The sequence below is a fragment of the Sardina pilchardus genome, chromosome 14, assembly GCF_963854185.1.
Source record: "Sardina pilchardus chromosome 14, fSarPil1.1, whole genome shotgun sequence".
In the NCBI taxonomy this organism is placed as follows: Eukaryota; Metazoa; Chordata; class Actinopteri; order Clupeiformes; family Clupeidae; genus Sardina; species Sardina pilchardus.
In genome coordinates this window covers 12,894,469-12,909,548 of record NC_085007.1, presented here as the reverse complement: position 1 = coordinate 12,909,548, position 15,080 = coordinate 12,894,469, and the positions used below count along the sequence as shown (strand labels likewise).

The window sequence follows — 15,080 nt, the reverse complement described above, 5'->3', positions numbered from 1 at the left end:
AAACGGTAATATCCATTATACTCGGTTTGAGTCGTAGCCTACACGTTTGCACTGTTGCGGCTGGGCTGAAGTAAACAGCTCGTATCGTCCATCACGAACCACAGAGACTAGACTGCAGCAGCGTGTGGATGTTGGATACTGGTGTGATGCCAGTGCCATGATACATTACGTCAGTCACTTAGCAAGCTATCAGAGGCGAGTGGCCAAGCCAACGCGAGTGTGAAGGTGACTTTAGCCAGAGCCTTCCTATCGGTCTCTCCCCGCAATCGATAGGCTGGTGTTGGTTTTTAAAGCCACCTGCAACTTCTTAAATGTCAAGCCGCGGCATCGACATAACCTTTCTGCTCAAAGAGCATATGCGCTGCGCGTCATGTGTGGAGCGGTGGGGTAAACGCTGTCCATGGACAGATCCAGAGATGATGACCGTTGCTATACAAAATTGACGAGTTAAGCAATGTACATGAGAATACATATATAAATCCAGTTAATAGAAATCATGAGTTGTTTACCAATCAAAATTGGTCATAATGTACTGGAATGGAAAAGCAAAGAGATCACATCAATAGCTCATGTAAACAGAAAGCGTATTTCTGATTTTTGAATAGGATGCCTATTGGTTGTCTACGGTTTGCTTGCAAGCTTTGAATACTTCAGCTTTTTCTTGTGCACGGAGCTAAAAGCCTAAAATGGAGTAAAAGTCAGTCAAGAATTGAACAAATCCAAAGTGGTTTTCTCTTGCATACCTTTATTGATGTTTGATCCAACGCTCTTTAAAGTGATTACAGTAGTGATTTGAACAGAATTTATTGTCCATGGGGACTGAACACATGTGGTGCTGTGTACAGCAGCAACAAGAACACTGGTGACAGGACCAAATTCTTAGTCTGACTTAAATACAACATCATAACAGATAATAAATAAATAAAGAGGAGATTTGGAATAACAATACAGCTGACTTGTTCTGATCATGGCTACAGGTGAATAGAGTCATGCTGGCTGAATCAGGCAAAACCACATACAACTTTATGCTGAGTAGGCCTAGTGTATGGGATATCCCAGTCCCAGCCAACGGCAACTTATTCTGAAACACATGCCGTTTTAATCTACACCACCCAGACCAGCAGCCACCATCATTATCTTCTTGTAACCAATACAGCAGCCGCATCATAGTGCTCCCAGAATGCCCTCGGAGTTCCCCCATCCACACATCACAAACTACTCCTCTAGTACTGTACTGGACATGTGGATGAAACAGTGATGGAAGTACCGTCCACTCCCCGTGTCATGGATCTTGGGAGTGGCCCTTCTGTGTACCGTAGCTGGTCTGAGAGGCCGGCGGAGGACTGGCCATGTTTATGTCCTGGGGGCTGTTGTTATTAAGCTGAGTGGACTCCTGTAGGGCCCGGCCTGCTGTCTCGATGGGTAGGAACCAAGCTGCCACCGCAGCGAGCAAAGAGCAAACACAGTACACAGACAGTGTCAGGTAGACGGATGACCTCAGTAGCACCTGCAAAAAATAAATAAATAAAATAAAATAAAATAATGATAATAAAAAAAAACGGAAACGGAAAAGAAAACATGAGCAAAAAGAATAAGGTTTTGTCTTCTCCAATAAGTATTATAATGGGTAGTTATTTTCTTATACTGTATCTTAGTGTACCTGTGCCACAAATGGAGTAAGCAAAGCACCAACTCTTGCCAAGCCACTGCTGGTTCCAATGCCAACAGCTCTTGTTACTGTCGGGTAAACCTGCAGAGGGGAAGAATGATTACTGTTGAGTATCCTCTTGGCTTGATGTCACGCAATGGCAGTCAGTAAATCAACAACCATCTTGTGTGATCTTGTGATTTAATTTGGTGGTGTTTCTGTAGCACAAGGAGATTGCTCTACAACAGAGTATGTTTCAAAGGTTCTACAACAGAGTAGAACGTTTCAAAGTTTCTACTACAGTGTACGTTTCAGTGTGAGATCGATTACTGCCTGAACCCGAGATTACCTCACCTCAGGTGTGTAAACATATGCTGCCTGCCATCCACCTGTGATAAAAGCTCTCGCAATGAAGATGAAAATGATCAGCGCTATCCTGTGGATGCACACAATTTTGTACAAAATTAACTTAGTTTACATATTTAACATCATAAACATAATTTGTTTTTAAATATAAATACCAACAGCACAAATAAACACAGTTCTTAGGCTGAACCAGAATTACTGGCTGAGAAACCCAGCATCTTGTTATTTGAATGAATACATTGTCCCATTTCACAATTCAGGTCATACAATCAGTCTATATCTCCCTTACATGTCATTGTCAACATAAGCTGGAGCACCACAAGCAAGTATATTTTTGGACTGACCTCCCAATGCAGGCATACAGTGGCAGGAGAGACACTGAGAAGGCCACGAAACACATCACCATGCTTTTCTTTCGACCAATTCGATCGATCACCCAAAGGGTGATAAACAGCCCTGCAAAAATGATCACTTTTAATTAAGAGGGTTAACTCTATTACCGTAAGTGTAGCTTCGTCTCCATCATCTTTCTTCAAAGATCTAGGGCCCTGGTTTAAATATATGGGCAAAGAGCAAAGTCTAAAGTCTAACTGAAGCTTGCCTAAATAACTACTCAATATCTAGTTGCAAATTTAATACCATGAGAAAGACCAAGTACAGTACTTACATCGGTGGGTCAACTAAAAGCCACAAGATGCCAATAGTTCATGCACAAGAACTTTGATCATAGACTGATGGCATCAAATCAAAAATCAAATAAAAAAATTGATCTTAATGCCTTAATTAAAAAAATGAGTAAAAATCCAACCGAATGTATTGTAAATAAATAAATAAATAAATGTTCTTCCCTAAATAGCTGTTTTGCATTGAGCTCAATGAGCAGCATCAAACAGGCTAATAGGCTAACTGGAAAAAACACCATGCCAATCTCTAGCTATGGTGAAGGGTATGTGATGATGTGGGGCTATTTTAATTCCAAAGGCCAAGGGAACTTTATCAGAATGCATAGTGTCCTGGATCCATGAAATAGCTGGCCTTTAAAAATAAAACCATATAAAAAATCCTCCTGCTCCTATGGGAATTTAACATAGGGGTCAAATACTTACATGCCCCCTGTATTTAAGTAAGAACATTTATTTATTTACGATACATTCTTCAATCACAAAGAAAATTGGTGTCCTTAGCGGTTGACGATTTTATATTCCTCTTTTTAGTCAACTATGGGGTCAAATACTTATTCTCCCCACTGTACACAGGGCAAAAATATATTATGGAGCACACCAGGGAATTCAGCCAGGGTTGTCCACAGGAGGTCTTTGTAGTCATCTAGTGTGAGGTAGGAACATTCTAAACTGCAACGAGGTTCTGCTTTGGCACTTGCTGTGTGCACTGAAATGAACAAATACATTTTAGTTGGCAAAGGTCAGGTTGTGTACAATTACTATCATCTGCTATAGAACCTATAGAATCTGTAGATAGATAGATAGATACTACAGATAGATACTTTATTGATCCCTTGGGGATCAACAAAGTATCTACAGTATCTATCTATCTTATCTACTGTATCTATCTACAGAAATGAAATGGAAGACGTCATGGCCTATGCATTGTAATACCCAGTGGACCTCTCTTAAAGGGATAAACATATACATGTAAGGAGACGTTCTTGAATGAACTGAACTAAACTGTCGTTATCAAGGCCGTAATCATAATATACTCAAAATATCGTCCCCTAATATCAAGACATGAACTGTTAGGCTCCAGTAGTACAGTATCACTCAGTGTGCAAAAATAATTGCTTGTTATAAATTGGAAAATTGTATGCTAAATAGTTACACTTTTTAACTAAATAAGTCAGTTTTGGTCATTTACTCACCCCATGCAACCTTCCATCCTTGGTAACTATGGTAATATAGCCACACAAGGCATACCCAGAAAGCCCCCCCCCCCAAAGAACAGGATGCAAACACTCTGGATGCATACCGGACATACTGTACCTCCACATATATCACCGGCCTGGAAGAGCTCTGTCGTTAGCAGGACCAGACCATAATAAGCAAAAGCATTGGCAAACCTGCAGGGACGAGACAATCTGTCCTGAGAGCGATAACATTTTGGTATACGGTTTATGCACTGGTTGAAAATACAACAACATAGCGAGGGCTGAGAACCAAAGGGGCGTAAGTGACATTTTGGTCAAAATTGAGTTATACAGTACATATCACCTGAAAGCTCTTGATGAGCTCTTTCTAACTGACAAAATTATAGAAGTAAAATATTTATAAATATAACGTTATTGAACAAAAAACACAGGTTTTGTAACTGTGAACATATAGAAGCAGTTAGATTTGTTTTGGCTCTCCTGTAAAGTTGGTGAAATGTCACTTACGCCCCTTTGGTTCTCAGCCCTCGATAGGCTACTGTATACCAGTGTCAGAGATGTATGTAAGACAAACGTACCAGATAAACCAAAGCAGAATAGTGGTCATGCGGTACTCAGGAGTCAGGAGGTCCTTTATCTTGCCACGTTCATCCTGAACATAGAAATCACGCAAACAACAATTACAGTACGCAGTCATGACTTAGACACAGCATAGCACTCTGTTTATTAGTCTGTCTAATTTGTTAGCCATGGCCATTTATACAGTATTAACAGTAGTAACAGTTTGCTGCACTGTCTCGGATTGCCTCAAAGTTTGTCTTCCTAATATTTAGGTCCCAAAACTAGGACCTGTTCAAATATTTTTTTCACCCTTGATTTTGTATCCTTTTTACACTCTCAGAAATATATTATCTTGGAGGCCATGACTGTATGACTGGACCGTTAAAAGTCTGTAATGCATGTCCATTAGTTTTATGTGCTACTACAGTACATGTATGCCCCCACCACACACATATATGACTGAAAAACACAACCTCTTTTTGTTTATTCCTTGAAATAACAATATCTATTATGTGGAAAGCTAAATATTGGTATAACATTAATAAAATATAGCATGTAAAGAAACTAGGGACTTGTACAAAATCAATGTGAAGGGTGTACAAACTTTGGTTCAGTCATACCGAGAACATGTTTGTACAAAGTTTGGGCTGCCTATGGGTAATGCTTTCCATTATACTAATGCCCAAATATTGTTTCCCAGATAATGTGATTTTCAGGCTGTAAAACTGGAATGATTTCATGGGCTGAAAATAACATGAAGACATGGGATTTGAACAGAAACATTTCACAGGTCTTGGTTTTGGGACCCATTCTTGATATAGACAAGATTTAAACAAAATCTGAGATGGGCCGCAACAGATTTGACACAGTATGACCCTCATGATGGCCTGAGAGAGACCATCCAGCAGCACCCAAACAGTAACCCTACACCTCAGTGTGCAGGCGCGCCTCACCTGTTGGTTGGCTATGAGCCTGCCCTTTGGCAGCTCCATCCTGTTGTCCTTTGCTATCCTCTTCAGTGTGACCAGTGCCTTCTTGCTGTTGCCCGTCAGCACGTCGTACCGAGCACTCTCAGGAAGCCACTGTGACAAGAGACAGACACTTTTATCCGCAACAAACATCTCCAATTTCTCCCTCTTCAAGACAATGAACAGCAGACTGTACCCTAAGACTAAGAACAGCCATGTTTACAGAAGGCATGGGGCAAAACACATTGTGCTGGGCACTGACACAAAGGGAGTACTGACACAACAACTATTTATCATAATGATTTTTGATCATTCATCAATTATTTGACACTGTTTCACATCAACTGTGGAAATATCCTCCATGTATTGTCCTTGTCTCGTCTTGAGTTGTCTTGTCTTTTTTAACAATGGATTTCCCAAACGTAGGTAATTACAAAATGGAACATATAGCAAAATAAAAAATAAAAAAAAATAAACAGTTGAAAGAATTTCAAATTCCATTAATTGCATTGCCCTATCGCTTACATTTAGAAAGTATTTACTGGGTCCATCTCCACTGAGTCAACTATATCGTGATAAGGACAGTCATCACTAACAGTAATGACAGTCATTATGGCAAAAAACAACACTGATCTCCGATAACTTACAAAGCACAGCGTAATAAAGAGCACCAGAGGTAGCGTGGAGAAAGCCAGTAGCCATCTCCAGCCGAGAGTGGGCATCACCAGCATGGCCAGCAGCACCTCAAATACCGCACCCAGCGCCCAGAAGATCTGCCAGCGGGGGGAGGACATTATATGGGACATGTTACGATAACACTGCTGTTTGTAAAAGAGTTCAAATGAAATTTAACAGATTACAGACAGTTCTTGCAAACAATGTCAGGATACCGATCCAATGTGTAATTAATTTTTGCGAGCCATGTAGCCTATATCTAGCCTAATGGTATACAATTGGAGATAAATATGGGTAGGCCTACACTGATCTCTGACATTGATCTCCGACATGCTTTAATATTGATATAAATTATAAAATTGATATTTAACTAAGTAAAAGATAGCTGCTAGTCCTGTCATTGTTTCATTGTCTCAAATGATCGCTACTGCATGGAAGTTTTAACTTTTTTTAAAAGCCCTGATGAAGGCCACTGCAGGCCGAAACATGTTGGCAAACTGTTCAACTATGAACTAGCTCTAATTTAATTAAAAGCTTTTTAATGAAGACGAAGAGTGCCTTGGATTTCTTCAAACTTCTCAACTAACTTACGTTCAACCAAAGAGCACCTTCGCACTACTAAACAGAACGCCTAAGCCCTCTGACCTGCAGTACATCTTCTCTGTACAGCCCTCTGACCTGCAGTACATCTTCTCTGTCAAGATCGCTAGCCTACTGCATCATAGTCTTGGAAACAGAGTCAGCTCATGTTTTTGATGCAGAATACGGTCAATGTCATATCAGTGTACCCATATTTATTTCCAATTCAGTATTCAGTCCATTATACTGTATACACTGCTCGCAATAAAGTTGAAAGTCTCATAAAGCATCGTTGAGAGAGGCTACAGAAACTGGACGCTGTTAGCTTGCATTAGCCTACCTCGATCAGCATTATGCAGGTGGCTCGCGACTTGCTTGGAAGGAATTCTGAGTATAGCGTTACCCTTGAAGAGAAGAAATATCTAATATTAATTAACTGCAATGATATATTTCATTATGAATAATATCAGACGCTGTATTTAATAGATAAATATGATTACATTTGTATCTATCATTTCAAACATTGTCCTTTCAGTAGTTTACTGAAGAGGATAAAAATAAACGACTGTACTATGTTCTGTGTCCATCAGTTAGGCCTATTTGAAATAAAAAAAAGTCAATCCAAAACAGACTGGATTAGGGGATTTAAAGAGAGTATGAAAAAGGAGCCAAAAGCTTTTGGGTCCTTTATGTAGGCGAACTTCAGAAGTCTATTGAGACTCACGACTGTGGTGCTCCTCCGATGCCAAAGCCGACTAGGCCTCTCAAGATGAGAATCCAGCCGTACACTGGAGCGAAGGCGCTCAGTAGACCATAGTACAGCGTCCACGCCATACACGTGATCAGACCCTATCACCATAACAGCACAGACCCAAACACATGCACTCAGTACAGCATCCACACCATACACAGGATCAGACCCTATCACCATAACAGCACAGACCCAAACACAGGCACTCAGTACAGCATCCACACCATACACAGGATCAGACCCTATCACCATAACAGCACAGACCCAAACACATGCACTCAGTACAGCATCCACACCATACACAGGATCAGACCCTATCACCATAACAGCACAGACCCAAACACAGGCACTCAGTACAGCATCCACACCATACACAGGATCAGACCCTATCACCATAACAGCACAGACCCAAACACAGGCACTCAGTACAGCATCCACACCATACACAGGATCAGACCCTATCACCATAACAGCACAGACCCAAACACAGTCACTCAGTACAGCATCCACACCATACACAGGATCAGACCCTATCACCATAACAGCACAGACACAAACACAGGCACACAGCGTCCACGCCATACACAGGATCAGACCCTATCACCAGAACAGCACAGACTCAAACACAGGCACTCTCAGTACAGCATCCACACCATACACAGAATCAGACCCCATCACCACAACATATACGCAAACACAGGCACTCAGTACAGCATCCACACCATCCACAGCATCAGACTAGATACAGGTATAAACCAAGACCAAACATGCACTCATACACACACACACTTACAGACAAATAGGCAGACAAGCAGACAGAAGACACACTAGTTATGTCGACAAAGGTGCACAATAGCAACAAACAGTGTTAACAAAGGTGTACACCAGCAACAAACATGCAAACCCACGCAAAGAACAAACACAGATATGTGTACACACAGACTCAGACACACTTACAGACACATAGAAAATACATGGTGTAGTTCTATAGATTTTGAAAATTCCCTTCCCTTGTGTTTTCCATGTACACCATAGTCAAACATAAGCAGACGATCTTACCACTCTCCTGCCATACTTGTCAGAAATATTCCCCCATAAGGATGAGCTGAGCATCATCCCTATGAACACGACCTAAAGAAAACACAGAAGAACATTATTCACTACTCTCTAACCAGCTAATTATACACTAGGAACTTTTAGCACCTGGGACCTACAGTGTTAGTAGTGCTCAATTTATTCAGAATAGCTGTTCTTCTATACATTATACATGTATACATTTGACTTCATCCCTTGTGTATATGTAGTGGGTTAAAGTAACATTTCATGAGGCTAGATGGTAGTATTATTAAAAATCTAGGACAAAATCACCAATCTACAACATCATAGCCATGCAGCAAGAGCATGTTGAAAAATAATTTGTATTATGGCACTGAAATAGGTTTTTATTCAGAAGCCAAAAGTGAGAAGATAGAGCTAAATATAACCCTGTTTTTAAGTCACCGAGACAAACATTTCAGAGTGTGTTATGATATTCGTAGGTCTCTGTGTCTCCCGGGTACAGGTTTAATGCTCACAACAACGTGCTTTTCCAAACAAAACATTTTCCAGCGATACACAGACAGTGCATCATTAACACCTATTCAAACACTAGGGAATACATTTCAACAACAACAACAACAACAACAACAAATTCTCAATGACACTGAGTGTATATTATAATATCAAACATGTCAGCTGACCCTTATCCTTCCATTACCCTATCATACCTATCATACCTGGGGAGGGGAGCTGGGGGTAAATAATAGGATCCCCTGATCCTTTCAAGCCATCTTAATAAGAATAAGCAATATCATGTTACTTACGGAGGTGATGAAGGCCACCTCCCAGCTAGGCAGCCTCCACTCACAGTGGAGCTGAGGGCCCAGGATGCTCAGGATCATCATCTCCATGGCGTCAGCCATCTGACCACATCACATAAACATGTCTGAGAGAGATGCATACATGTTGTGTATGTCGTCTTGTAAATATACAAATTAATATCAGGTCAAAAATGTTTATTAATACGAAGAACTGTTTACTGCAATAATTGAGATATTTTCAATTGTGTGTGTGTGCGCGCATGTGTGGTGTGTGTGTGTGTGTGTGTGTGTGTGTGTGTGTGTGCGTATTGTGTCTCTTACCCATGCTACTCCAGTGAGCATAGAAAGCTTCCATTGAAATCTTCCAAATCCAATGGCCTCCACAGCCTCTTCCACAGTAAATGTATCTGTGAGAACATAACTTAGTCAGTGTAAGGGCAACAGAGTAGTGTGTGTGTGTGTTTGTGTGTGTCTGAATGAAATTCAGCATCCCTGAACTAAAGATCCTGGGAAGCCTGGGAATACCCATATGAACCTTTGGGATATTTAGGATTAGCTCTGCAGTTCCATCTGGCCGAGAGGCCATTGAAGCCCATTTCCAGTGTCCCTAAAACACGGGCATGCGAATACAATCGCTTACTGTATCAGGCATGGCCGTGTATTTATTTGAAATGGACCAAACAACTGCATTTTAAACCTTCGTTTACAAGATTGCTACACTTCTGTGACGTTTTGATGAGAGATTAATGCACCACTTTGAGTTTAATTTCCCTGCTAGTTGCACTTCTGCAGGAAGTTGTAAGTCAATGAACCAATTGTCAGAGTGGTAACCAGGCAAGAAGATCCTTGCAATTTTGCCATGACATTTCAAACACAAGGGGGCAGGCTTTCCTTTTTAAGAAAATAAACAAAAGAAAAGTTTGAAATGAAAAAATTTGAAAACAACATTGAAAACAACATATAGGCTACAGTTGTATAACACACATGCTCTTAAAACAGAATGAAACAGAATGAAACCTTGCAACTATATTACATCTATACATTCCACAGAAATATGTTCATAACAGGACAATGCACAGTATATGTCAAATCAAACGTATCAAAGCAAAAGTACAGCAGGGTTGATAGTGCATTCACTCATTTGACTAGATAGAGGAGCCCTTCTTCAGATGGTGGAATGTCCGTTTATGCCATGAATCAAAATGCTAAGAAATGCATGCCACCATTGGCACAGCAGAGGGTAAATCATCAACTTACCCATTAAGAGATGTCTAACTAAAGCAACCCAAGCCTGAGATCCTAATGACTGTCAGCTGTGTATGAAACACCTGATCCAAGCTCCCCAGTAGTATTTCTTTAATGGTAGTTGGATTTTTACTCTAAATCTAGTTTCATATGCCTGTCTAAATATTTATTTTTTGAAGACAACATTAGCACAATGTCCGGGAAGGATTTAAGTCTCTCAGAACCTGTGAGACTAGCATCAGGGGGAGTGAAGTGGAGCAAGTTTAACTGAGCCTTGACAGTCAGATTAATACTACCGCCATCTATTGGACAAAGCAAACATGTCACCCACTGCTTTCCCTAAATTGAATTATCACTAACAAATTTGCATGCCATATGCAGTTTGTTTAAGACCGGATTTACAATCAGAAGCAGCAGACATTAGCAGTCTTTAGGAGTCATCTAGCAACTGGAGGGTTACCAGTTTGAATCCAACTCCTCCCGACTCTGACAATGTGTCTTTGAGCAAGACACATAGGGTGCCTCTCAACATGCCTCCTCGATCCTTGATGCTCGATTCTCGAGGGGCGTTCCCACTGATCTATAACTAACACTGGATAGACTATCCCATTGTTTCCCCCCCATCATTCTTTATGTAGATCAGTGAGGAGCGAGGCCCGAGGAGCGAGGGAGGACATATAAAAGCCCAAATGAGAGGCACCCATACTGTACCGCCAAGTGCTCCTGATGTGTAGGTTGGTGCCTTGCATGGCGACCTCTGCTATAGTGTGCTCTTTGAGTGCTCAGAGGAGGGGAAAAGCGCTATATAAATGCAATCCTTTTACCATTTATCATAAGTATGGTCTTTGTCTTTGTTCACATTATTTTGACCCAGCTGGATGTTGCTTACCAACAACGTCTTGTCTCTTAGTCGCAGGTTGTTGTCCACTCCCAAGTTCTACCTGTTGCTGAACAGTTGGCACAGCTTGGACGTACAGCTCATCATCTCCACACTCCTCCTCTGTGAGCGAGGACAGCCTGCTTGCCCCATGCCTGAACGACACACTGCAACCAACCACACCATAGAGAACATAGAACTGGGCCTCTCTTGGGTTTCAGAAGATCCACTGACACGATCCACAGGCACACACACATCCATGCAAGCGCCAGGCTTGTGCAAAATTCAGAATTGAATTGAGAATGACTCCTAAATTCCAATTCAATTCTTGAGTTTGAATTGAGGTCAAAAACAGGATGCAGAATTACAATTCGAATTTGAATTAAAGGAAGTAGAATTGAAATTCAATTTAATTCAATTCAATTCAAATTCAATTTCAAACATAATTTAAGGGTAGTGTTTAACAATGAAGTTTCACAAAATATGTCAGATATGATCGCAACAAACACACAACTTATAATCGAAAACAGTAATAAATTACATTTCCAAAGTAATCTTCCTGAAAAATGTATGTGAGATTCAACACATTCTTCCTATTATGTGACTGGAATTGTTTTGAATTGCCATGAATTGAATTCCACCTGTCATTCCAATTCCAATTCAAATTCAAAAATTCATCTTCCTGTGGGGTGGGGCCAATTCAATTCAAATTCCAATTCAGAAATTGAATGGAGGCTAATTCTGGCCTGGCAAGCCTGGCAAGCGCACACATGCACACACAGGTGCACATACACACACACACACACACACACACACACACACACACACACACACACACACGCACACACACTTTTTTTGAAAGAGTAATTTTAATTTAATTTTAATTACATTTTAATTACATTTTAATTGAAATTAATTAAACTCATAAAAAAAAAACAATACAAAAATGTGACCTTTAGTTTTTGGGCATGCTCACTGGATTGCAGTGTGGCATTCTGATTAGATAGAATACCATATTGGTCAACAGCAGTACTTCTTGCTTCCTATGCTTTCTTTATACATAAACTACACTATCAAAATGAACAAATACAGTGAACAGTATGCTGCTTAAAGAAAGAAACATGGCTTTCTACAGGTAATATACCTTCAATATTGAATGAAAGAATACACGCCACCTGAGTGCACGTGAATAAGTGAAAAGTAACTTGCCAAGCCATACTGACTAACATATCAATGACAGCCAGACACAGTCTTGGCTGCATGTTGAGGTACTTCATTATAGCTCCCCCACCCACCCAGTCCCTTCCTCACATTACAATTCAGCCCCCGAACAAATAAGTAAATCAAATACAAAGGTGTTCCAAGTGTGTGGTTTAGTGCCAAATCTCGGCAGCTCAACCGGTAAATATCTTGCTATGTCTTGCTAGGAGAGTGAAGCTTCGAGGCTTTTATATTAGGAGGGTTACCACCTACCCTGAGCTAATTTACACACTAACTCAATGACTTGAATACACCCATGCCACACTGATAAACATCGGTCAACACCTCATTTGTATCATCATACCTGTCTGTGTCCCTCCATCGGTGGTAGCCGACGCTTGAGGGGGTATCCCAGTTAGTCATTTCTTCACAGACATAAGGAGTGACTGCATAGTCAAGTGCTAAAGCAGACTAGTTAGAATGGTTCAGTCTCAGCAACAGGTCAAGCCAGTTTGTCACAATAATGCTCTGAGCAAGGAGGAAGTCAAGCGACTGCTTAGCAAAGCAAAGAAGGAGGGTTCTCTAACCCTAACACACCCCTACCTGTTAACACACCCCTACCTGTTTCCTCGTGATTGTTTTCACTGCCTGAGGGAGGTGCTCAAATAATGGCCCGACACACCTAGGCGTACCAGCTGCGCCTGTGACCTAGAGAGTGCATACTGGACCAGTGCATATAATGATATCTCACCAAGTGTGAGATAGCATTATATTTGCTGTTTACAGGTCATACAAACATGTAAGACACAGCCTAAGTGTTATTAAAACGGCTCGCTCTTATGTACCAAAGCAAAAAGAGCAGTTATCCTCTGGAAAGCTGTGACGCCTGACCCCATTTGACCCGACAGTACATGTTGCCTATTTTGTGTGCAGCTGTTCATGCATACTGCAAGTTTGCATCAATGTTTCGATTCTAGTTTCATTTTCAGTCATCCAAGGAAGACACATCACTTCGCTTAAGCCATCATTACATTACATTTTAAGTCCATGCAATGATTATTTTAAGTTTAGATTAAATCTCTCAGAGGAATCATAACAGATATTTTCTCAACATAGCAGGTAAGATTTTTGTGGGATGAAGATGAAGTTTCTAAAACGGGAAACAGCATAATGGCTGGTAAAAAAGAAATGACAGTTATGTTGATTCAATTGCTGTTGTTGTTGTTGATGATGATGCATTGGATAGACATTAGCATACGACTCATTGTAAGTGTATTCATTATTTACTTAAATATTTACAAGATTATACGTAACATAATGAAAATCCATGTTAGGGATCTTTCAGTTTCAACATTGACTTTGACATCTGAACGCACAGTGAAGGTATTCCAAGTATGTTTTAGTGACAAACATTCTATCAGTAGGTTTACCACTTACTCTGAGTGAACTCCCCCATGCAGGTTTGTCACTAAACTATGTACTTGGAATGCCCCCCAGGACCCACAGGGTGTATTTGGAACAGGAAGGAGAGGCAACACAACATTTATTTTACTCTCTAAACTAGCAATTTAATGTGACCATACAGTTGTAACCAGGTACAACTAAAGGTTGCACTTTATTTGTATCGTCAACCTACAGATACTTCACAGAAGGTGTGTAGAAATTCAAGTTAAGTTGTTAAACTGAACACCACCTTAACTAAACTGAGCCCTTAATTCTAACCTAAACATAACAGTGTCAACAGTTAGTTTGTCAATCATTTGTAGTAATCCAAGTAAAGTGTGACTCAACATATAATCATTAGAGTTCCAGTTTGTTTGTTGTCTCTTCATTGCTCCCAGGCAACTGGCCCTATAATGCCGGATCTGACTCATGAGCAACTTGCTCTAATAGAGCAGAAACGCCAGGCTGCCCTGCAGAGGTTAGCAGCTCGCAATGTTTCTGTACCTATTGGGGAAAGCTGGCGAAAAGAGCTTGGTGCAGAATTTTCTAAACCATACTTCACAAAGGTATTGGATACTTTCTGTTCAATCTGTTCAGTCAATTTATTTGGCATCTTTTGCCTCCAATAGACATAGGCTAATCAAAATGGTGAACAATGTGTCGACCGGGCCTAATTTCTTTTAATATTTCAGTTAGCATCGTTCATTGCGCTGGAGCGAGAATGTTTTACGGTGTATCCAGCCCCAGAACAAGTCTTCTCTTGGACCCATTTGTGTGCCATTGAAAAGGTGCACATTAATTGTACTTAAAGATATGAAATGCATAATGATAAAATTGATAAAATGCATAATTTTGATAAAAATGTGGCCAGACAACTACTGACTGGAAGAGATCTACAGGAACATGGATACTCCAAACTTTCCTTCTATCTGAGAGGACAGAACATATGACATAATTTCAATATGACATAATCTCTGACGTATTCGGATGTCTTTGAGACACGCAGTACATCAGATTTTATTTATG

The 15,080-nt window shown here is 40.5% G+C and overlaps 1 protein-coding gene across 1 annotated transcript; it reads right to left on the bottom strand.

Annotated features, from left to right (window-relative positions):
• Positions 1-736: 736 nt before the first annotated feature.
• On the bottom strand, positions 737-13,142 carry LOC134100734 (synaptic vesicle 2-related protein-like). Its single transcript, XM_062554123.1, has 16 exons — positions 12,976-13,142; positions 11,424-11,578; positions 9,611-9,696; positions 9,293-9,391; positions 8,490-8,561; positions 7,404-7,528; positions 7,020-7,083; positions 6,073-6,198; positions 5,411-5,539; positions 4,475-4,548; positions 4,012-4,088; positions 3,296-3,403; positions 2,359-2,470; positions 2,003-2,084; positions 1,661-1,750; positions 737-1,507 (listed from the first exon to the last, which is right to left on the bottom strand). Exons 1-16 carry the CDS (start codon positions 13,032-13,034, stop codon positions 1,283-1,285), a joined length of 1,683 nt encoding a protein of 560 aa, XP_062410107.1. The 5' UTR covers positions 13,035-13,142; the 3' UTR covers positions 737-1,282.
• Positions 13,143-15,080: the final 1,938 nt, after the last annotated feature.